We start from the raw sequence: 23,118 nt of genomic DNA on the forward strand, positions 1-23,118 counted from the left end.
AAATGAATAAAAATTAAAAAAAAGAAAGCCTGTTGTCTACATTTGATGTGTGTGAGGCACACAAAAGTTTGATTTGACAGGCAGTTGCTGTCAAATGGTAGTAAGTGTTGGATTTTTCTGAAGACTTGACTGGGTCTTCCATGAAAGAGAGCTTGATCATAAGGCTGGAAGTTGATTCCGGCTGTTTACTATGAACTTAGATTGGGCTATCTATCAGAGTGCTTACACATGTGGCCTTTCCATGTGGTTTGATCTTTTTACAGTACAGCAGCTATTTGAAGGGAGCATTCCAAGAGTGAGGATTCCAGGAGACCAAAGCAGAAATTATTTCTTATGACCTAGTGTTGGTAGTCATGTGACATCAGTGATATTCTATATACCCGAGTTATACAGGGTCAGCCCAGACTCAGTGTGGGAGAGGACCACACAAAGCACGAATCCTGGGAAGTGTAGTTGACTGAGGGTCATTGTTCAAAACTAGCTCTTATAGTCTTTTCTGACTTCCCATGTTTCATTTCCCTCCTTGCAGTAAAATGCTCTTGTGACCTTCACAAGACCTCCAAGGTGTCACTCTATCAATTGTCAGGGTCAAGCTTGAAGTCTTTGTTCTCACTATCTAAATCAGGTCCAGATATCCTGGAGGTCCTTGGGGCCTGTCCCTCTGCTGAAACTCCTTGAGAACAGCTTCCAGGCTATGATTCTCCCAATCTATATACATGTGAGTTAAAGCGACAAGTTTCCTTCTCAAACACATCCAACATACAATGCTAAGACCAAAACAAGGTAACAGACATTTTCACTTAAAAAGGCAAAGGATAGGAAGCACATAGCTGTCAGGGGACAATAGAAATTTTATTGAGTCTACACCTCTTGTCTACAAGTGATTCTCTATGTCTCTAAGCTCTGTGATCTAGGCTCTTGGTTCTGCACTCTGGGCCATCTTTCCTCTCCATTCAGAAATAACACTTTATGAGCTGAGCTGATTTCTAAGACTAACTCATGGCCATAGAAGGTTAACTCATGGCCTCATTGCTCTTTTCCTGTTAAATTGCCTCTTTCCCTTGAAGTCCTAGCACATGGGTGTATTTATTTGTTGGTCTGCTTGTTTAAAAAACAGTATATAGGTTTTCTGTGATTATGACTGGTGCTTCGACTATGACATAAAGGCCACACCCATAAATATCTCTAAGATAGGCTACTTTTTCCTTTGCGATGGTCATCAGAGTGCTTGGAGATGATGCCTCTAAGTTTCTTGGAAACCATTTTTCTAGCAAATAAGGTTTGAGACATGTGCCCTTAAGATTTCTTTGTCCCTTAATTTTCTGAAAAACCTATTGCTGTGGAACTTCAATGTCTCAGTCAATGAAACATCTGACTCTTGATTGCGGCTCAGGTCACAGTCTCACAGTCTTGGGATAGAGCCCCACATCAAGCTCCCCGCTGATGGTGTGGAGCCAGTTTGGGATTCTCTCTCTCTCTCTTTCTCTCTCTCTCTCTCTGTCTCTCTGTCTGTCTCTGTCTCTCTCTTTGCCCTTTCCTTCCATGTGTTCTCTCTGTTTCTGTCTCTGAAAATAAATGAATAAACATTTAAAAAACCTTTTGCCTACCTTGGAAATCCATGAGGCATAAATAAGTTTTAATCTTTCTGAGGTACCTAAGAAGGATTTTATGGCCACATCCTTGACTTCATTTTACCCTGAGACCATGTTTTGCTGGTCTTCTCATGGGTATGGTCTTTGTTCTGGGGTCATCTCTTACTTTGAGACAATTTTGCTAGCTGGAAACCATCATGCATTCTATTTTCACTAGATTCCAATTAAAAACTGGAATTTTTTGTTTGTTTGTTTGTTTGTTTGTTTGCTTGTTTGTTTCAACTCTCTCTTTCTATTTTTATTTTAGGCAGTAAAAGATGGCAGTTATCACTTTGAACATTCTTCCTGGAAATCTCCTTAGCAAAGTAACTTGTTTCTTAAGGACTCTTTCTATTCTCAACACATACTCTGGGGATAGTATTGCTAATGATTCTTCCATATATGACTGACATTCTTCTCATCGAGCCTCCAATAATCACTTCCTCATTGTCCTTCAAGAATTTGGAAACAGTTTCCTGACGGCTTGTCAAGCTTCTCCTCATTGTCTAATCCCAAAGTCAATGTTACATGTGTAGGCCTTTGTTACAAAAACACCTCACATAAAGGACAAATTTATATTTTATTCACTATAAAATGAAATGGTGGCTCAGTCAGTTAAGTGTCTGACTCTTGATATCAGCTCATGTCATGATCTTGCACTCTTGAGATCAAGCCCTGTGTTGAGCTCTGCACTGAACATGGAGCCTGCTTGGGATTCTGTCTCACCCTCTCTGTCTCTCTCTCTCTCCCTCTCAAAATAAATAAATAAACATTTTAAAAAAGAAAATAAATAATAACATTTAAAGAGATTCTATTAACATTTAAGAATATCTATTAAAACCTTTTAAAAAACCTTTTAAAACAAAAGATTTAGAATTACAAAATTCAGAGAGTGAATCAAAGGAGAGTTTGGTGATGGAATACACAATAGGTAGCCTATAAGAACTACTGAAAGAAAAATCACAAAACACAGAGCAAAAATTAAAGAAATAAGGTAAAAATAATATAAATGGAAGACAGATTGAGGAGGTTTAACGTTTGAATATAAGACATAGAAAAAGACATATTTAACTGGATAGAAAATAAGTGTTTAATGGGAATAGATATCACAAATCAAAAGGTAAATGAAAATTGTGAAAAATATTTGCAGACACTATGACAGGTAGTGTTATTATTTATAATAAAAAGATTTAAAAACTGATTTTAAAAATAAAAAATGATAAAAGGTTTTGAGACCAACTACATGTCCAAATGGAAAATAAATATACAATAACACCTTGGATTGTGAGTAACTTGTTCTGCGAGTGTTCCATAAGACATGCAAACATTTCTAATAAGTTTTAATTTGATAAAGGAGCGATGCCTTGTAACACGAGTAGTACGTGGTGCCAAATGTCACATGATCACAACTGAGACAATGGTTTTTGAAACTCACTTTGATATACAATTGCTTTGGATTACAAGCATGTTTCCAGACTGACTTATGCTCAAATACCAAGGTTTAAATATATACGATTTTCCTCATTTTACAATGATTATGTCCCAATTAACTCACCATAAGTTGAAAATATTGTAAGCTGAAAATGCACTTAATATGTGTAACCTACCAAGCATCACAGCTTAGCCTAGCCTCTCTTAAACACGTTCAGAACCTTTAGCCTATACTTGGGCAAAATCATATAACACAAAACCTAATTTATAATAAAGTGTTGAATATGCCATGTAACTTGTCAAATACTATACTGAACAGGAAAACAGAATGGTTGATAACAGAATGGTTATCAGTACTGGTTGTTTACCCTTGTGATGGCGTGGCTGACCAGGAGCTGCCTCTCACTGCCACTGCCCACATCATGAGAGAGAAATGTACTACATGTTGCTAGCCAGGGAAAAGACCAAATTTTTGAATTTGAAGTATGGTTTCTATTAAATGCATATTGCTTTCATACCATCATAAAGTCGAAAAATCATAAGTTGAACCATCATAAATAAATTGGAGATCATCTTTAAAAGATGTCTTACTTCTATCAATAAAGAAATGGTTGTATAAATTTGGATGCAGGCATACGGTGAAGTATTATATTACCATTAAAAAGATGCATTGAAGGTATAAGCTGCATACAAAGAAAGTGTACATGATATGATCCTGTTTTTATAATTTTTTTAACATTTATTTATTATTGAGAGACAGAGACAGAGCGTGAGCAGGGGAGGGTCAGAGAGAGAGGGAGACACAGAATCCGAAGCAGGATCCAGGCTCCGAGCTGTCAGCACAGAGCCTGACGTGGGGCTCGAACTCATGAACTGCGAGATCATGACCTGAGCCGAAGTTGGACGCTTAACCAACTGAGCCACCCAGGCACCCCATGATCCTGTTTTTATAAAGCAAACAGTACCCCCAAAGTCTTAATTTATATATGTGTGTGTATGGCACACTATGTGCACATGTGCAAATGATAATAGAGCAAGAAAAAGATATGAATATTTGTGACACATGAATGTTATAGATGTGTGCAAACAAAGAAAGGAAGAAAAAGGCAATAAAAACAGAGAACAAGATGATTATTCCTGACAAAATAGCAAGCATGATATGATATAAACTAGGCAAAATTATATATACGAATAATATATGCATATGCATGTCTATATGCATAAAGAGTCACAAGAGAGAAGAAGCATTATATTTTAATGGTGGTTGTCTCAGGATGGTGGGATTTCAAGTGTCTGTTTCTTGCTTGTACACATGTTAATGATTACTTGAATTTTTTTTACTGGGAGCATATGTTTTTCCTCAATTATGAAATTAGTTTCATTGTAAAAAATGGAGACGGGAGATGAGGGCTAGATAAACTTTGAGTGAACACCTCTTGAGATGGAAGAGGGCTGAAGTGATGCCTGGTTGACCATCGAGAAAGAATCGTAGAAGCAACACTGGATGGCCCTGTGAGAGAGACTTGGTAGCTCAAGAATCCAAAAGGTTGCCAAACTAGCTCTAATGGTATGGAAAGGAAACCCCTTCCAGCACCCCTTCCTAGGAGTGCTTTTCTCCTCTCTGAAAGAGATGTGGGGACCCCCATGGGTGTGGCAACTGAGCCAATCGAAGTACCAGCATGTGTGGAGGGTTTCAGCATGTGTGACAGTGGTGACTGAGAAATGACAACTGCCATCAGCAAGTAATGCAAATGCAGAACTCCTCCCTCTCTTTTTCACTTTCTTCCCACAATCCTCTGGGGCCAGAAGGGGCAGACTCATCACCTTGATCTTACTGTCTGGACCCCCATAAAAATAACTAACATTGAAGGCCTGGTTAGGAGGTTTAAATGCTAACCTTGATGTGCTAAAAAAAAAAAAAATTAAAAAGGTAGGGGAGTGAATATTAAGGAAGTATTTATTTTCAATTTTTATTTATTCATTTTTGAGAGAGAGAACAGGGGAGGGGCAGAGAGAGAGGGAAAGAAACAGAATCCCACACAGGCTCCACGCTGTCAGCACAGAGCACAATGCAGGCCTCGAACTCACAAACTCGGAGATCATGACCTGAGCCGGAATCAAGAGTTGGAGGCTAAGGGCTTGAGCCACCCGGTACCCCAAAGAAGTATTTAAATCCTCTCTCAAAATGATAATCTGGTACTAGGATATGTCTTGATGCATAATTCTACTTTCAATATAGAAAATGATCTTTTATTCCTTTTCTGTTGTATAATTGCTAATTCCCTTTCTCCACCTCTAGCAGTTTTGAGGTAAAGTTCCTGTGCTTGGAAAGTCAAAAGAGGACAGTATATTATGTTAAAAATATTACCCCTCTCACAACAGGTACTAATTGTAGTGAACTTATTACAAGCCAGGCATTGTAGTGTTCTATGTGCCCATCTTTATTTAATACTCTCAACAACACTATATAAGAAATACTATTAAGCTCATATTTTTTTAGTGATAGACACAGACTCAGTAGGATTAAGTAATCTACTTAAGAATACAATTAGCTAGACCACCATAATCAGTGGCAAATATTAACTTGAAAGGCTACGTTCGTGGTCACTATGTGCCATCCTCCTGGCTGTCTCTGTACAAGGCCGTGTATGTTTGCGTGTGTATGTGTGTGCGCACATGTATGAGTAAAATGTCTTGAGTAATAAATCTTTAAGTATCAGAATTTTATATCTGCTATCTAGTCCTAATAAAGAAATCTTCACTCGCTTCCTTTTCTAAACATGTTATTTGCACCTTTGAGGCCTTCCAGAAACCTAGGCAGAATCCCCAGTGGGAAACAACAAAAGCCGAGTGAGGTGGAAACACGGTGCTGTGGGAGTTGAGGAGAGAAAGAGCACATCTGATGAACAGATTAGTAATGGCTCTGAGGAAAGGTGGCCTTTGACAAAGGATTTGAAGATAGGAAGATTTTCACAGACGAAGCGTAGGCGGGCCATGATTTCTGAAAATTGTGTGGGGGTGCTGTAGGAGAGAGATTTTAGGCCTCATGGACAGTGCTTGAAAGTTTAGCTGCAACTTTGGTTGAAGATAGAATACAAGAAGCAGAAGGTAAGGCTAAAAGATCAGACTGGGTCTCTGCTGTGGAGTGTTCTGGATGCCAGAGTGAAGGGTCTGTTCTCAGTCTGGAATATTACAGAGTCAGGTCACACCCACAGAGGCCGGGGAGGTAATGTAAATAAGTGAAGAAGGCCAAGTGAAAGAGACAGACATATACTTTTTTTTTTTTTTAAATATTAAACACTTAGAAATTATCTTGGCTTTCCAAAGCAAATATGTTGTCTTTCATTCATAATTTAAATATGTATCTTTTCAGGCTTTCATTGTCTTATGCTTGAGAGAGAGATGGGGATAGAGAAATATTTCCCCGTGTGAAAAGCAACAGCTCATAGCAATTTGATTTGTAATGGCCAAAAATAAAAACAACAGCAACAAATATCCATCAGCATGTAAATGGATAAACAATTTATGGTATATCCACGTGGTAGAATACTATTCAGTAAAATGTAATGAACATGCCACTACATGTATGCATCTCAAAATAGTTTTGCTAGATAAAAAAAAATCCAGAAAACAGAGTATATTCTGTGTGATTTTATTTATACAAAATTCTGAACAATGTAAATGCGTCTATGATGACAGAATACGGATCAACGGTTGCCTGAGGTTCAGAAGAAGGTGGGAAGGGACAGGAAGGAGAAATACAAGAAATCTTTTGGGTGTGATTGATAGGCTCATTATGTTGACTGTAGTGATGACTTTTCAAATGTGTCCATATGCCAACTACATACTTTATCAATTTTATTTTTTATTTTTTTATTTTTTAGAGAGAGAGGAAGCTTGAGCAGTGGAGAGGAGTAGGGGGAGAGAGAGATTGAATCTTAAGCAGGCTCCACACTCAGCACAGGGCCACATGTGGGCTCAAACCCACAACCCGGGGATCATGACCTGAGCTGAAATCAAGAGCTGGACACTCAACCAACTGAGCCACCCAGGTGCTCCAATGTTTACAACTTTTTAAATTTGATGGTTCTTTTAAGGTAAAATTTTTGAATAAATAAATAAGACAGCTGTAAATAGCTGTTTCTCCATTAGGAAGGTAAGCCAAAATGAGAAATCAAATAATTTTTTTTGCCTTGGGCTCCTAGAACTGACTAAACCTCTTGAATTGTTGAAAGAAACTTTAAAATATCCCCAAGGCTATAACTTTGGGTGGTCTAGGAGTTCAGAAAGTGAGACCATAATGTGGTCTGGGTAGGAAGTGGGCAACAGTGAGTGAGTGTGATGGTAAAGGTTGGAGGCCAGTATTTCTACAGCCCTGCTTCTGCTCCTGCTCTACTAATTTGCCTCAATAATTCAGAGAGTTATGAACATCCTATTGCAATCTGCTCAACTTTAGAAAATGCAGCAATATTAGTGAGCAGTCTTGAAGGCCACAAAATTTTCCGGGGGAAAAAAGATATCCCAGAATTTACCTTGTCTGCAAGGTTAAGGCTATATATTAGAGTAGCTGCCAGGTCATTATAGTCTGGAATATTCCAAGAAAGAAGACGAAAAAAGAAGGGAAGTCTATGAAGAAAAGGGAAGGAAGGAGAAGAAGAGAAAAGCCGGTGCCCGCAGCGTCAACACGCATGCGCCACCTAGAGGGCACTTGCAAGGTGTGGCTGCCTGTGTTCTCCCTTCCACAAACCCCGTTCAGGAGGATCCCTTGAAATACAGGGTGTGGCCACTTCATTAGGGAGATGTTTAAATTTTTTACCACGTCAAAAAAATTTAAACTGATATAAGTGAGAATTCACTACTCCTTTGACTTTTTACAATTCTTTGTTTTTGTTTTCCAACACTTTCATGCCTCCCTTTATTTTAACTTTTATGCATGCTTTATTTCCTTTACCAAATTGTAAATCTCCTGTAGGATGAGTACAGAACAGGCTCATTTTTATATTCCTCACTCTTACCCTAACAATTTATGCTCAGTAAATATTTGTTGAGAAAGCTTTTTTTTTTTTAAACAGGCTATCAATGTTTTTATTTGACATATTGTACATTAGAGCCCCCTAGTGTGCAAAAACCACTGTCTGAAGGAGCCCAGATGAACAGGAATGTGAACAAGTTTTCAAGGGAATGATCTTTGACTCCTTTAATTCATGGTCCTTTTCTTATATCTCTGATTTATTCTTCTGAGGGGAAAGACCAGTTGCAGAATATTAGAACTCATTAATTCTCCATTGCTGCAGCACTGACCTGTGCTTCAGCCTGCTTCCAAATTGCCTTTTCTTTCACCCCAGCAATGGAGGATAAAGTGTCTTATTGATTCCAAGAGACATCTTTTCACATTTTAACATTTCTGAAATCAAACCACATCTTACACTTGATGCCTCTCCCTATCACTCTTAGTTATGTGGTACTCATGACATCGTTGTCATTGCCCACACATGTGCAAACTTGGTTATAGCACTTCTCAATTCCACATCAGCTGAATTACAGGCTTTGCTTGTACCGTTTTTGTTAAGTTTAACTGCCATTTCAATACTTAAAAAAATCTATATTAAGATACACTAACAACTACATATCTATACATATAAATGTATATGGAGAAAGCCATAATTTGGCATAAAAACATAAAGCTATTATGTATGCAAAATGGCAGGAAAATCATGAAGTGGGTTGTAAATTGATTAGTGTGAATTGAATATTTTTTGGAATGATGATCATATTCCTAGACTGTGCTACAAAACAACTAAGTTTTCTACAAGACCTGAGAAGGTCGATAGAGCTGTATTATATTCTATTATTGAGATTCATGCAAAACAATTGCTTATCAGGTATCAAGAAATGAAACCAGAGATGGGAAATTTTGCAGGTGCCCCTCTGATAATTCATATAATTACTGATGACTGAAAAATATGTCTATATATTTAATTTTAAGCTACAATATGAAACCTAAGAATGAGATCTTTTCTAAAAATCCCATTCTTTATAAATGGCAAAATAGCTGGATGATCAAGGTTGAGTTAATGATGTACTGGATTAAAGTCACTTGGAATTGGTAGCCAACAACTTCACATAACCCACATTGTAATTTGATTTTCAATGCATCTCATGCCCATGTACCTTAACAATTAAAGGAGAAGCTCACTGATACTATAGCAACTTGGGGTGTCTTGGCTATCTTTTTCCATAAAAATTACAAGTTGAGTTATACAACAAACTCTATAGGTCTAGATCAATGTTAGAAATAATGAAATCTTTAAGATATTGAATTTTTCTGCTCACGAATATAGTGCATCTCTCCACTGATGTACATGTTTTTTACTCTTTCAATAAATTTTATAATTATTCCATAAAAGATCTGTGCATCTTTTATTGTGTTTATTATGGATTGGCATTTCATTATTTTTGTTGCTGTGGTAAATAGTTTTGTTTTTCAAATTGTATTTTCCCTTTATTATTGGTGATATAAAATGAACTTGACTTTCACATGTTGATCTTATGTCTGGTAGCCTTGATAAATTTGTGCATCAACTTTATAGATTTGTCAAATTTTGGTATATGAATTAGATGACAATTTTCAATTTTCAAAAAGAAGAGTTTTGAATTTCTCTTTCAAATTCTTTTATGTTTGTTTCCTTTTAGTTTCTTATTGTGCCATCTAGATCCCTAAGGACAATTGTTGAGTAATATGACATCCTAGTCTTGCTCTTTATTTTTAAAGGCATGTTTCTAATGGTTTACCTCTAAGAATGGCTTTTGCTATGCTTTTTTTAAGGTAAATACCATTATAATGTTATCCCTCATGAGCACAGAAACAAAACCCTTACTGAAATATTAGCAAACCAAATCTTGAAGCACATAAAAGCTTTAAACAACATGAGAAAGTGGAGTTTATTATAATAATGCAAGATTGGTTTAATATCTTAAACTTGATTATTTTATTTTTCTAATGTTTATTTATTTTTGAGAGAGAGAGACAGAGCATGAACGGGAGAGGGGCAGAAAGAGAGACACAGAATCTGAAACAGGCTCCAGGCTCTGAGCTGTCAGCACAGAGCCCGACGTGGGGCTCCAACTCGGGAACAGCGAGATCATGACCTAGGCTGAAGTCAGACACTTAACCAACTGAGCCACCCAGGTGCCCCAAAATTGATTATTTTAATACACCACATTAACATAATAAAGAAAATAAAGATGATCAATTCAAAAAGTTCACAGAAATGCATTAGTGAATAACGGTCATTCATAACAACTCCCAATAAACTAGGAATAGAAACCAAATTTCTCCTTTGGATAAAGGGCATACACAAAAAAAACTACAGCTAGCATTCTACTAATCTAGAAAGATAAAACATTTTTACTTAAGATCAGGAACAAGGCAAAGATGTTCATTCTCAGCATTTCTATTTAACATTGTGTTTGCAGTTTTAGCCATTTTAGTAAGGTAAGAATAAGAAGTGAAAGGCATACTTATTTAAAAGAAAGAAAATTATGTCTTTATTTTTAGATGACATCAAAAGCACTATCTTCATGGAAAAACATAAAATGAACTTCATTAAAATGAAAAACTTGATTTTTAAGAGATACCATTAAAAAAAGGAAGAAACAATTCATAGACAACAAAAAATATTTGTAAATATTATACCTGGGAAGAGACATGTATACAAAATGTATTGTTTAAAATTTAAGAACTCAGTAATAAGAGGAACTCCACCAAATGTATAATGCAAAAGATTTTAATAGATATTTTACCAAAGGAGATATATAAGGGCACCAAAAACATACTCAACATCATTAGTCATTAAGGAAATGAACATTAAAACTAGAGACATCATTATATCCTCTCTAAGATGGATATTTTTTAAAAGACCATCAATACCAGTGTTGTTGAGAATGTGAAGAAACAATCACACATTCAAGGCAAGTGGTGTAAAATGGTATGGTTTCTTTGCAAAACAATTTACTAGCTTCTTAAAAGGAAAATCTTGCCGTGTGAATCATCAATCTGCACACAAATTTTTAAAGCAGCATTATTCAAAATAGCAAGCATTTAAATAAACCCAAACGCACATTAACATTAACAGTTGAATTAATAAGCTAAATGTGTTAACTACATACAATGGAATACTATTCATAAACAAAAAGGAACAAACTACTGATACAGGCAAACTTCACGTAGATGAACTTCAAAACATTAGATTTAGATTAACTTCAAAACATTAGATTAACTTCAAAAACATTTGCTAAATGAAAGAAACCAGAGACAAATGACTATATATTGTATTATTCCACTTACATAAAGTTTCCAGAAAAGACACAGCTATGGAGAATGAAAGCAGATCCAGAATGTTGGGCTGAGAGCAGGGATTGACTATACAATGGAACTAGGGAACTTTTGGGGGATTATAGAACTTTTATAAAACTGGACTCCAGTAATGGATTCACAACCATAAATTTTACTAAAAATAAGCAAACTGTACGTTTACAATAGGTGATAGGTGAATTGTGTGGAACATAAACTATCCCTAAATAAAGTTGTTAAAATTTTGTTATCACCCCAATTCCACTTTAATTAAAGTATGATGTTCATCTCCTACACAGATATTGGGTAGCTTATTTATTGAAGGAGAAAAAGAAGGAGGAGGAGGAGGAGGGGGAAGGGAGGGGCAGGAGGAGGAGGAAAAGAAAGAGAAAAAGAAGAGGTCAAGCTATTGGCAATGGGAGCAGAAGGGACTGGAAAAATCCTCAGGTGCGACAGTAATTTACTTGACCTGAAATCACCCTCTCTACTAAACCACCACCAGTAATGATTTTGATGTGAAAAGGTTACTTAAGAAGGACTTAAAACACAGGAACTCACATAAGTTTACACATTCTGGTGATAGCTAGAACTAGGGACCCTGCTACTGCTAATTCCAAAGCAGAAACCTCTGTCAAAGTGCTGAAAGCCAAAGATAAAAACAAAACAAAACAAAAAAAACCTAAAAGAAGTTATCGGGTGAAAACAAACAAACATTTAATACAATAACTTTAGCAAAATTTTTGTCAAACACAAGACAAACTAGGAGAAAATGAAATGACATATTTAAAATGCTAACAGTAAAAAACTGTCAAGCTAAAAGTCTATATCTGGTAAAATATACTTCAAAACTAAAGACGAATTATAGAAATTTTCAGGTAAACAAAATGTGAGAGAATTTACTATCAGCACGACAAAGAAAGCTAAAGGAATTTTATCAGGCCGTCAAGAGATGATACCAGTTCCGCATGAAATTAGTACCTGGGGTAAATATGACAAAGTACATTTTTAATATCCTGTATTTTGTAAGATACCTGCCTACTTAAAGTAAAAACAACAATGGTATTTTTTCGGGTTTATAAAATACGTGGTAGTAATATACAGGATGTCTTCATGTCAGTTTGGGCAGCTATAGCAAAGTTTCATAGACTGGGTGGCTTATAAACAACAGAAATTTACATCCCACCTTTCTGTAGGTCTGAAGTCCAAGATCAGGGTACCAGCACAGTCAAGTCTGGTGAAGACTCTCCTCCAGGTTTCAAACTTCCAAATTCTTGTTGTATACTCACATGGTAGGGAGTAGAGAGAGGAAGCAAGCTCTCTGGTCACTCAGCAGTGCATTTATCCCATTCATGGGGGCACTACCTTCATGACCCTCATCTAATCCTGATTATCTCTCAAAAGCCTCACCTTTCAGTACCATCACATTGGGGGGTAGGCTCTCAACCTATGAACATTGGGGCAGGGGACACAAACATTTTGTTCATAACATTTGATAATAGGAGAAAAGGAAAGGAGGGGTAGAGTAAAGTGGCTTATCCTATTATAAACTTTTATTTTATGGGGGGTGGTATAATATTAATTCAAGTTATACTGTGATTAAAAATGCATATTATATAATCCCTAGAGCAAGAACTGCAATAAAAGCATAGATTAAAAGCTAACAGATGAAATACTAATAAAATACATGATTAATCTAAAAGAAAGCAAGACAGTGGCATGAAAAGAAAAAGGAACACAATGAGTAAAGAGAAAACAGCATGATGATAGACCTAAACCCAGCCATATCAGCAACTGTGTTAAATATAAAGGGGTTAGACATTCCAATTACAGGGTAGAGATGGTCAAAATAGACACAAAGCTAACCAAGAGCCAATATATGTTGTTTACAAGAGATGTGCTTTAAAACTAAATAGAGGGGAGCCTGGGTGGTTCAGTTGGTGTCCGACTTTGGCTTGGGTCGTGATCTTGCAGTCTGTGGGTTCAAGCTCCACGTCAGGCTCTGTGCTGACAGCTTGGGGTCTGGAGCCTGGTCCGGATTCTGTGTCTCCCTCTCTCTTTTCCCCTCCCCCACATGCACTCTGTCTCTCTCGCTCTCTCTCAAAAATAAATAAACATTAAAAAAAATTAATAAATACAGTAGGATGAAAGGAAAAGGACAGAAAAAGATATACTATAAAAATATTAAGCATAAGAAATCTTGTAAGGCTTTGTTAATGTCAGACAAAGTAGACTTCAAAACAAGGAGTATTCCAGAAATAAAGATATTACTTAAATATTTATCTTTATATTTATTTATATCATAATATTTATATGGTTACAAATGCAGTAATAAAGGGTTAACTCATGATGCAAATGTAACGGTCATGAATGCATCTTTCAAGCAATCAGATATCAAGGTGGTCAATTAGGACAATGAGGCAAATTGAAAGTAACAATCAAGCCTTTATTCACTTACTACGACATTGCAAAAAAGAGGCAAAAACAGGCACCGGTTCCTAAGGATTTCGTTTTTTCTCGTGGAGTGGCACTGGTGGAAAGATAGGGAGATGCAGTGCAAGTGGGGGGATTGTCTCACTGCCAAGGAAACCTGAGGGCCAGATGGGAGGGAGGGAGGGAGGAACTAGGCGTGGAAAAGTTTTGAGTCAGAGTGGAGAAACATCCTTAGTGTAGACTCCAGATGAGGTCTTCAAACTGAGGTGTTAGGCTAGAAATGCAGTGTGGGCAGGACAGCTGCTCCCCAGGCCTGCTGGGCAAAGCCTTGCCATGTATGGTTTGGTATGGTCAGCATAGTTGTTTGGCCTGGAGTTACACTCCTCAGTGTATATTGCAAAGAATTGCAAAGTACATAAAGCTAAAATTTATAGAACTAAAGGAGAAGTGGACATATCACATATGGAGACTTTAAAACTTCTTTTTCCATAACTGATAGAGCAAATAGATAAAATGTCAGTGAAGATATACTTGACCTAATGAACATTTTTAGTATACTCTTGATAACAACTGTAGAATGTACCTCCTTTTAAGGTAACCATGGAAGCTGAGCCATAAAACAAGTCTCAGTATGTTTCAAAAAGTTAAAATCATGCATAGTATATTTTCTGAGCATGACAAGATTAAATGCAAAAAAGACAACAAAAGATACCATTAAGCCCCCCCCCCATATATTTGGAAATTAGAATATATACTTCTAAAAACACATGGGTGAAAGAAGAATCACAAGGTAATTAGAAAGTATTTTGAATTAAACCATCACAGAAGCACAACATATCACAGCTTGTGGGAGTCACTCCTACTTCCCTTCTTTGGTCCCCAGATCCAAATAGTCTAAATGTGATCCAAGTATCTAAATATGGGAAAAACTGGTTACTGTCCAAAACACACATCACATCTTATAAGATGGTACCACAACCCCCTAAGATATTGTCTCTCAGATGATACTTAAAATAAGTCTCTGTCAGGCCCTGCCAATGTTGTGTTAGGCAACTGCTTCTAGATCAGCATTTCTCTAACTTTTCTCATTAACCCCCCCCAAACCCTGCCCCCAAAGAAACTTTTAAGTTTTTTTCTCTGAATCATTATAATATCTAACGCTTTTTTGCCCCTTAGAACAACTTTTGCCTCTTGTGGAGGCAATATTGCTCCCATTGAGAATGAATGTTCTTCATGATATGGTAAAGAGTAATACTCATTAATTCCATATACATAAGTTCCTTTCTATACTTCTTTGTTGGCAAATGTGCTTGCTGGTCATATTGTATATAATACCAATATGATAAATAATTCATTTGGTAGGTTCATAGATGGTGGTACTGGCAGAAACATCGAGGAAAAGAAAGGCAAATCCAAAATAAATATCTATTTCAGTGAGAACAAAAATTGCTGCATGTACCATGATGGGAAGCACTGATAATCACTCTTGGCCTTTCAAGGCATTAACTGCCCTACCTTTATAAAAAGTGCAGACAAAATGGTATGCTAAATGGATACCAGTTCATCTCTTCTCTGTTACCCAACTACTTTGTCAATGGGCTGCTATACAAAGCAGGTTTGGTAGCAGGTACAGAGGTTATGCATGGAATCAATAACCTGGCTTCCACCACTGCTGAGCACCCTGCCAGTAATAGCAAAGGCTGACATTGAGCACTCAATAGAACACCATTTCCCAGATCAGGAGTCCACCTGATGGGAAGTTGATGAAAGTGACACACCAAATGAACACTCATGTTCTATTCTTACTGTCTACTCTTCCTCCACACCCAAAGGTTGGAATCTTCCCAATTAAAGTTTGTCTTGAGATCAATAAACTCTTGATTGCCTTTTAATCTAACTTTTGATTGCATTATTTACCACAAAAATGTTCCCAAATACTGATTTTTTAATTCATCTGGAGACCATGACTTTGTGGGGGAAAGAAACAACTTTAATTCTATATAAAAGAAATAACAAAAGACTTGTTTTCCCATATTCTCAAAATCTTAGAAACTAGATAACAAACCTAGAATTATACGTGTTAAGTATAATTAGATATGTTCTCAACTTCATCCCATGTTCTCCAGATCATTCACAATGAACATCACAAGATTCGATTCAATAATCCTACATCTTTATATCAACAAGAATCTGTATCTCCAAAATAACAAGTTTTCAAGCAAAAATCTAGTCTGTGACTTGTAATTACCTTCTTTTTAGGTTTAGAGATTCTTGAGTAATTAATGCTTTGGAGTTCTTAATATCTGTTTTTGAATGTTCTTGAACTCAGTAATATCTAGATTTTCCTTTACTTAATGATAGTTGGTAAAAACAAGTTAAATCTGTTTTCCTCATATGGTCTGAGAATAGGTTAGGGTAACCCACATTTATTTCAGAGGCCTGCCTTTTTTACCCCTGAATGATTCAGCTAAACACCATGAAGTTTTAACATTAGGTAATAGAATGACCTTCTTAAAATAGCTGTAGCCCAAAAGTCTGTTGTGTGCCTTGAACTCAAGAGAGTTAATAAGGAGAGCTGTACAAAGCACCTTGATCAATTTCTGAGGTGAATGTATGATAAAGGATGGACCAAGGTCACTTTTCCTGATGTCCATCTTGTTGAGAGTGTCTGGCAGAACTGGGCCACTAGATCCCAAGGGAAATGGGAGTTTGAAGCAATTATCTAAATAATTCAGAGAAGAAGTCATACCCAGGCGTGTCAAGGTCACCCATATGAGCAGAAGGGGAATCTAAATATTTTGAATCTTGTTAGCAATTTATTAAAGAACTCTAGGACACACATACTGATATTGATTCATTACATAAAGGGAAAATCTTATCACTGGAAAAAAATAGGCTCATGTACATATATCACATTAAATAAATGCTCAATTTTCTTTCTACTGTGCCCAATAGAGAATGCCTTTCACCTGCATAAGAGTAACAATAGCGTTCTAAATTCTATTCATAGGATTTATAATTCTGTATTTCTAAAATAATTTTCTCACCAAGCAGCATGAGTTTTCATCTAGAAGGAAAAAAATCAGTGTAGCTGATATAGATACAAAATAGAAGGAAGAGAAAAGGAAACAGAATCACCCATACGCTTCTGGGAAATAAAAAGATTTCACACACTATAAAAAAAATCATTTTATTCACAGGGTACATTTCCAAATTTTCTCCAAGTAAGGGAGGTAGAGAAATTGAGACTTACTGAATCTTCTCACTACCAGCCATAATTACAATGAACACACCAAAGAAAAAGACATGTTTTTACAGCAAACCTCCTCCTATGACATTACATTTAGATTCTGTGGAAACCGCTCAGTAGAACCAACTGAGATAGATACTTTTTTTTAAGTCACACTATAAAAAGTACAAGTTAAAGTTTTTTCTTACCTGCTACATTTTATATTAAACTTAAAGAAGAAATGAAGAGCATTGATTTTCCCCACACCTCCTGCCAACAGAATTTAGCTTCATTAGGAAAAAGTAATTCCGTGTATACTTCAAAGATTATTTCGTTTTATAGTCTAATCTAAGATATTTTCCAGAATTATTGCCCCCATGGACCAGTAATCAAGCTACACTGTATGAGAAAGAATATTTGAATTTCTATTTTTCTCTTACTTCCAATCTGCAAATATGCTAGTTTTTTAAGTTTATTTATTTATTTTTAGAGAGAGAGAGAAAGAGAGAAGGAGAAAGGGCAGAAAAGAGAGAGAGAGAGAGAGAGAGAATCCCAAGCAGGCTCTGTGCCATCAGTACAGAGCCTGATGTATGGCTCGAACTCACGAACTGTGAGATCATGACCTGAGCCGAAATCAAGAGTCGGACACTTAACTGACTGAACTACCTAGGCGCCCCTGCAAATTTGCTCTTGAAAAACAGTTTTCACATATGTGGAAGGATATATAAGGTGCAATAGTCAACTTAAAGAGACCAGCAAGAAACTTTTTCAAAACTTTTTAGACCAACTATGCTGTGTGGTAGAGTTCTAATAATGTTCTAGACTTTTAAAAAATTAAACAAGCTTTTCAATGGAGCTTCTACTTGTCTGTTCTCTCCCCTTCCCTCTAGTGTCTGACTCTGATGTACCCCTGTGACCATCAATCACTACAAATTGTGAATCCTGTATGAGAGGGACATCTATAGTAACTTACGGACAAGAAAGCCCAAAGAATTGATGCTTAAGAGTGAATGAGAAACAGAAACAAATTGTTTCCTTGCTTCCATGAAAGCTAGTATTTGCTGGAGAAACACATATTTGAATCTAATCATCTTAGTTCTCCTGTAGCTATCACCTAAGGAGCTCTTTATGAGAAGGTTCTACTACTTCAACAAAAGATATTTACATACAGTTATCAGACATCTCCAAGGCCTATATACTATTGTGCATTTATATAAAATAGTCACATTCACTACAGTTATAAGAGTTCTTGCTGATGGTAAAGATACAACTTGGAACAGACATGGCTACACCTCTAAAGAGACAGGTACATGAAGGAAATACAAAAGGAAGTGGGAGCCAAGCCAGAAAAAGTTAAGGCACCCTCTGCCACCCCCACCTAGCCAGACATTTTTCTCTTTTCAATGGGCATGAATAATGCAAGGGGTGTGTGTGTGTGTGTGTGTGTGTGTGTGTGTGTGTGTGTGTTTACACTAAAACAGAGAGGAGAAAATGCATCTAAATCTTTCTAACTCTCACCATGCATATGGTGACCATGTTTCAAAGGGTCACCTTCACTTCCTACCATTGCTGCCTCATCATGACAGGAGACCTAAATAATAATCTTGCATATGTGTCAAAGTGGAGATAAAAAGGGGATATGAAAATGGCAGCATTTGTATATCCCAACATAGACACCAAGGAAAGCGTAACTCGAAGAGGGGCAGAAGGGTCCAAGTAGGTAAACAGGTGCCACTCTTCCATCTTCTTCCCTAAGTGTCTCACAACCTGGTTCTCACACTGCTTCTTCTAGAGTCTTTTCATCATGAGCCATAATTACTGCATAACAATATATTTCCTTTAAAAGGTTTTGGAAGGTTCTATTCTTGGGACTGTGCTCAAGGACAACAGCCTCTGTGCTCTGAGCTTAGCTTCAGACTAAGATCCCTGTCAATGGTCCTTCACAATTAAAATCCTGATTTCCTCTTTTCTCTTTTTCATTTTGGTTAAACCCTTCTTTATTACAATTTTCCATTTCGCTTCCTATGCAGAGAAAAACAGACACATCTGACTCCCAATTTCTCTGCCCTGGATAAAAATCACATTTCTTAGATGTTTACTGGTATCATGTGACACATACACTTTTAAAATGACAAATAACTGGAGAAAATCTAATTATGTAGAAGCAGAAAGAGACATGATCAATATATTTGAATATTACTCTATAAAACTCCCAGGCAGCTTTGCATCATTGATTATCTCCTACAGCTTTAACAGAAAGCAAAGTTAGAAGGGATTTTAGCACAATGTAGGGATCAATAAGAACACACAGGAGGTGGGCAAACAAGTGACCATAAAATATAATTCCTCTCTTGTGCTTTAAAAAAGTTATAGCCATGGGCTTTAACAGAAATATGTACTTCTTCCGTATTGTGATGATGAGCAGAGGCCATGTTATGTTTGAATGAGCCTTCCTTCCACACATCTCTTTCGATCCCTCACCTCTAGGATGTATGTAAAAACTGTAAGAGACTGAGGGTAAATTCTTGGCTGAGGGTAAGCCAGTAGTATCCTTCTTCTTATGATAGGAAGGAAAAAGGCCACAGCAATTGTAGCTTCATGTTAAGTGTCTTTCTTCTTGCAAAATAGGACTCTTACAGTGTTCAACCTAAATATTCTGCCTTCACGGTTAGGAGTCGCAAACAAACATTCTAAGCTTCTGGATTCTTTTGGATCAGTGTCCAGGGCTTTTAAAGAAACTATAAAAGAACCGGTGGAAAATAGTTGACCCGTGGACAATGTGGGATTGGGGGTCCCAACCCTTCCATGCAGTCAAAAATCTGCATACATCTTTTGACTGCCCCAAAACATAACTACTAATAGCCTATTATTGACCAGAAGCCTTACCAACAACATTAACAGTCGATTAACACATAGTTTATGTTATTTGCATTATATACTATTTTCTTACAATAAAGTGAGCTAGAGAAAAGAAAATATTAAGAAAATCATAAGGAAAATACTTTTACAGTACTGTACTATATTAGAAAAAATCCATGTATAAGCAGACCCATGCAGTTCACACCTGTGTCATTCAAGGGTCAGCTATACTTGATATCTCCCTGGCTTCAAGAACTTAGAAAATTCATCTGCATGGAGAAAAAAAAGCTCCATTTTTAATAATCACTGACAGGGCCATAATTAGGTCAGGGTGACTAGAATTCTGTCACAGGACACCCAAATTTAGAGAGCACAAGTTTAAGAGGAAAAAAAAACTCTTTACAGCAGTGTAAAATTTCAAGCATCTTAGCAAATTTCCACACCAATTCTCCAGTCACAAGACTACAAGCTTGACCCCAGAGACAAGCCAGCTTCCCTGGTAGTCAGCAGAAACAGATAGTGCTGGAAAGCCAAGGTCAAGGGCAGAGACTTCTCTGACTTACATACTGAAAGCTTGGGAGTAGGGTTGTCTCCTCCTCTCCACTTGCCTCATCCTCTCCCTGGCACACGGTGGATTCAAACTGCTAAAATTGCTGGTCATGTTTAGTTATAGTTACTACACACTTTGCTGGGAGCTTGATCTAAGTTTCAGGTGTCTTGTAGCTGTTTCTCGATGCGTGCTCACTAAAAGTCAGAGTCTGAGAGTCAGCCTCTACCCTGGGAAGATGAAGAAATAAAAAGCACAGTACTGCTCTCAGTCCTTACTCCTCCCCGTATTTTCCCTCAGATTCTCACAAAAGTCTTTACAGCTCTTGACCTCTGGAACTCTGTAAACAGAGCAGATATTATTACCTGGTTCTGGTGGGAAAATTTTCATAGGAATAAGAATTCCCTAAAGTTTTTGGCGGACTGTGACCTTTTAGGTCTCACCTAACAAGGATTTGTCGGTTAAAATTTTCACAAAGTCAATATTTTTAAATATAAAAATTAAAATTACAGATGGCTGATTTTTCAAACAAAGAAATGGAAAGCTATATATAATAAAATTACAAAACTATGATAGTGGCTAACAAGAAGAAACGTCATTGATATTTTTTTTTCTATTTGGAATAGTCTATAACACTTCTGTAGAGCTTCTGAGAATATTTTTGTCAAATTCAGAATCCTGGGATTTCTTCCATTATTTTCCATGTAGATTGTTAAACTGTGTTGCCCATTGCTCCAGGTATAAGTTATATGTATCCTAAAGAAAGTTTGTAGCCAAGAGAAGGTCATGAGACATCAAAAACTCCAATAGGTATTGTCTGAACATCTGCCTTTTGGGGTCATTTGTATCATTTTGGAATATTTACCTTGTTAAAATAACAGTGAACTATATGGAAGCAAAATCCCAGGGGCACTCCTTAACTTCATGTGTTAGTTGCAGTTCAGATGCACAATGTTATATAAACTGTTGGTCAAATACTCTATATAAAGCATATGTATCCACTGTCCTCTTCCATATAAAAATATTTCATATAAAAATCACTTTTCTATCTTGGAGAATGACTTAATCCTTCACCCATCTTAATTTTGCTAACGTGTGATTAAAATTAAATGGAGGTCACCCTTACTCATGATCCTTAGCATCAGTGTAATTCTCAAACTGGAGCTGATAAAAGTTAAAAACTCGTATCAGGTACCCATTTTCAGTCTCTTCACCCCCTCTCTTGCCCCCATAGAGCAACCTAGTTTTTGTCAATAAAAAGCAATTTAAAGATTAGAGAGGTTGACTCCCTCTTTTGGCAGATGCATTGAAAGTGATGAAATATTTTCTTACTGAGTGTGTCTACTATAACCTGAATATCTTCTCAGATAACCTTAAGGGTCAGCAGTATTAAAGTGTCATTGACCAAATTTGGCAAAGTATGAGGTCCAATTCTGAAGTTCTCAGTTTCAGATAAAATAAGAGGTGCTTAGAATTCAACTTCTTAATAGTAATAGAGTATTCCAGACTATTCTGCAAGATAATTCTGGAGAGATCCTCACTTAGGGACACATGTATTTCAAGAAGGACAGATATGTATAGCCTATGCTATAATGCCCCTATACACAGACACACACACACACACACACACACACACACACACATTTCTAAGTTTTTTTTTTTTTTAAATATGGAACGCTTCACAAATTTGCGTGTCATCCTTGCTCAGGGGCCATGCTAATCTTCTCTGTATCGTTCCAATTTTAGTATATGTGCTGCCGAAGCAAGCACCATTTCTAAGTTTAGATACATCTATCTAACCACAAGAAAGGGAATATGGATGGCATACCTATGCATTGTCAGTATAAAATAACGACAACTGCAATCTACTCTAAGAAAACATTCTCGTTCAATTGTAGTCATACTTTGAATGATGTGAGCATGTATATGTATCCTTAAGTGAAGAAAAGTTGTGGCAGTCAAAGTATTCTTTTGGTCTAATCCAGCATTTTCAACATTGACACTATTAATGTTCTAGAATGGGTAATTTTTGCTGTGGGGGGCTGACCTCTGCACTGTAGAATGTTTAGTGGGATCCCTGGCCTCTGTCCAGTAGGTGCCAGTAGCACCTTCCAAATCATGACAATCAAAAATGTTTCTCTTGCCAAATGTCACCAGATAGGGGAGGGGAATTACCCCAGTTGAGAAGTACTGGTCTAAATAAACATTATCATCTCAGGCCATTTCTGTTTGCCTTTCCAAAGCCACAAATGTATAGACTAAAAATTGCACACTATATTATATAAATCTATCCCAGAAATCATAACAAGATGTGAAATTTCCAAATAGCAGTTTCAGTGGAACTGTGACGAATGGGTTTTAGGGAGCTCATTAATTACACTTTAACAATTTCATCAGTTAAAGTACTAATTTGTGTGACATATATGTTTTTCATTAGCCCTTCAAGTGTATAGGTACAAATGTATTCCTTTCTGCAGTAATTATTAAATAATAATAGGTCTAAAGAGGAAATAGGTTTAGGGTTTCACATATAGTGCATATTTACTATAACTCACTCATAGTACAGTCTCGTTAACCTCTTTGCAGCAATATAGAATCAAAATAGCAAATCAGTTCTACAAGATATCAATACTCTCAA

At 36.7% G+C, this 23,118-nt stretch overlaps 1 protein-coding gene and 1 non-coding gene across 4 annotated transcripts in view; both read right to left on the bottom strand.

Annotated features, from left to right (window-relative positions):
* Window positions 1-17,055: 17,055 nt before the first annotated feature.
* The window catches only part of ST8SIA1 (ST8 alpha-N-acetyl-neuraminide alpha-2,8-sialyltransferase 1), a 150,945-nt gene continuing 144,882 nt past the window's right edge, over window positions 17,056-23,118 (bottom strand). Inside the window, exons 9-10 of one of the 3 annotated variants that reach the window (XR_006204724.1) lie at window positions 20,497-20,677; window positions 17,056-17,344 (exon numbers count right to left, since the gene is read on the bottom strand). Coding sequence is in view for 1 of the 3 variants with exons in the window: in XM_042946015.1 (XP_042801949.1) it covers window positions 17,294-17,344 (51 nt within the window). In the remaining 2 variants the exon portion in view is untranslated. Of the gene's footprint in view, window positions 17,345-20,496; window positions 20,711-23,118 lie in introns of all 3 variants that reach the window. The other 2 variants (XR_006204723.1, XM_042946015.1) reach the window with 2 other exon arrangements.
* On the bottom strand, window positions 22,144-22,250 carry LOC122225660. Its single transcript, XR_006205277.1, has one exon. It is a non-coding gene; the product is annotated as a U6 spliceosomal RNA (small nuclear RNA).

Source organism: Panthera leo, chromosome B4, assembly GCF_018350215.1.
Source record: "Panthera leo isolate Ple1 chromosome B4, P.leo_Ple1_pat1.1, whole genome shotgun sequence".
Taxonomy (NCBI): Eukaryota; Metazoa; Chordata; class Mammalia; order Carnivora; family Felidae; genus Panthera; species Panthera leo.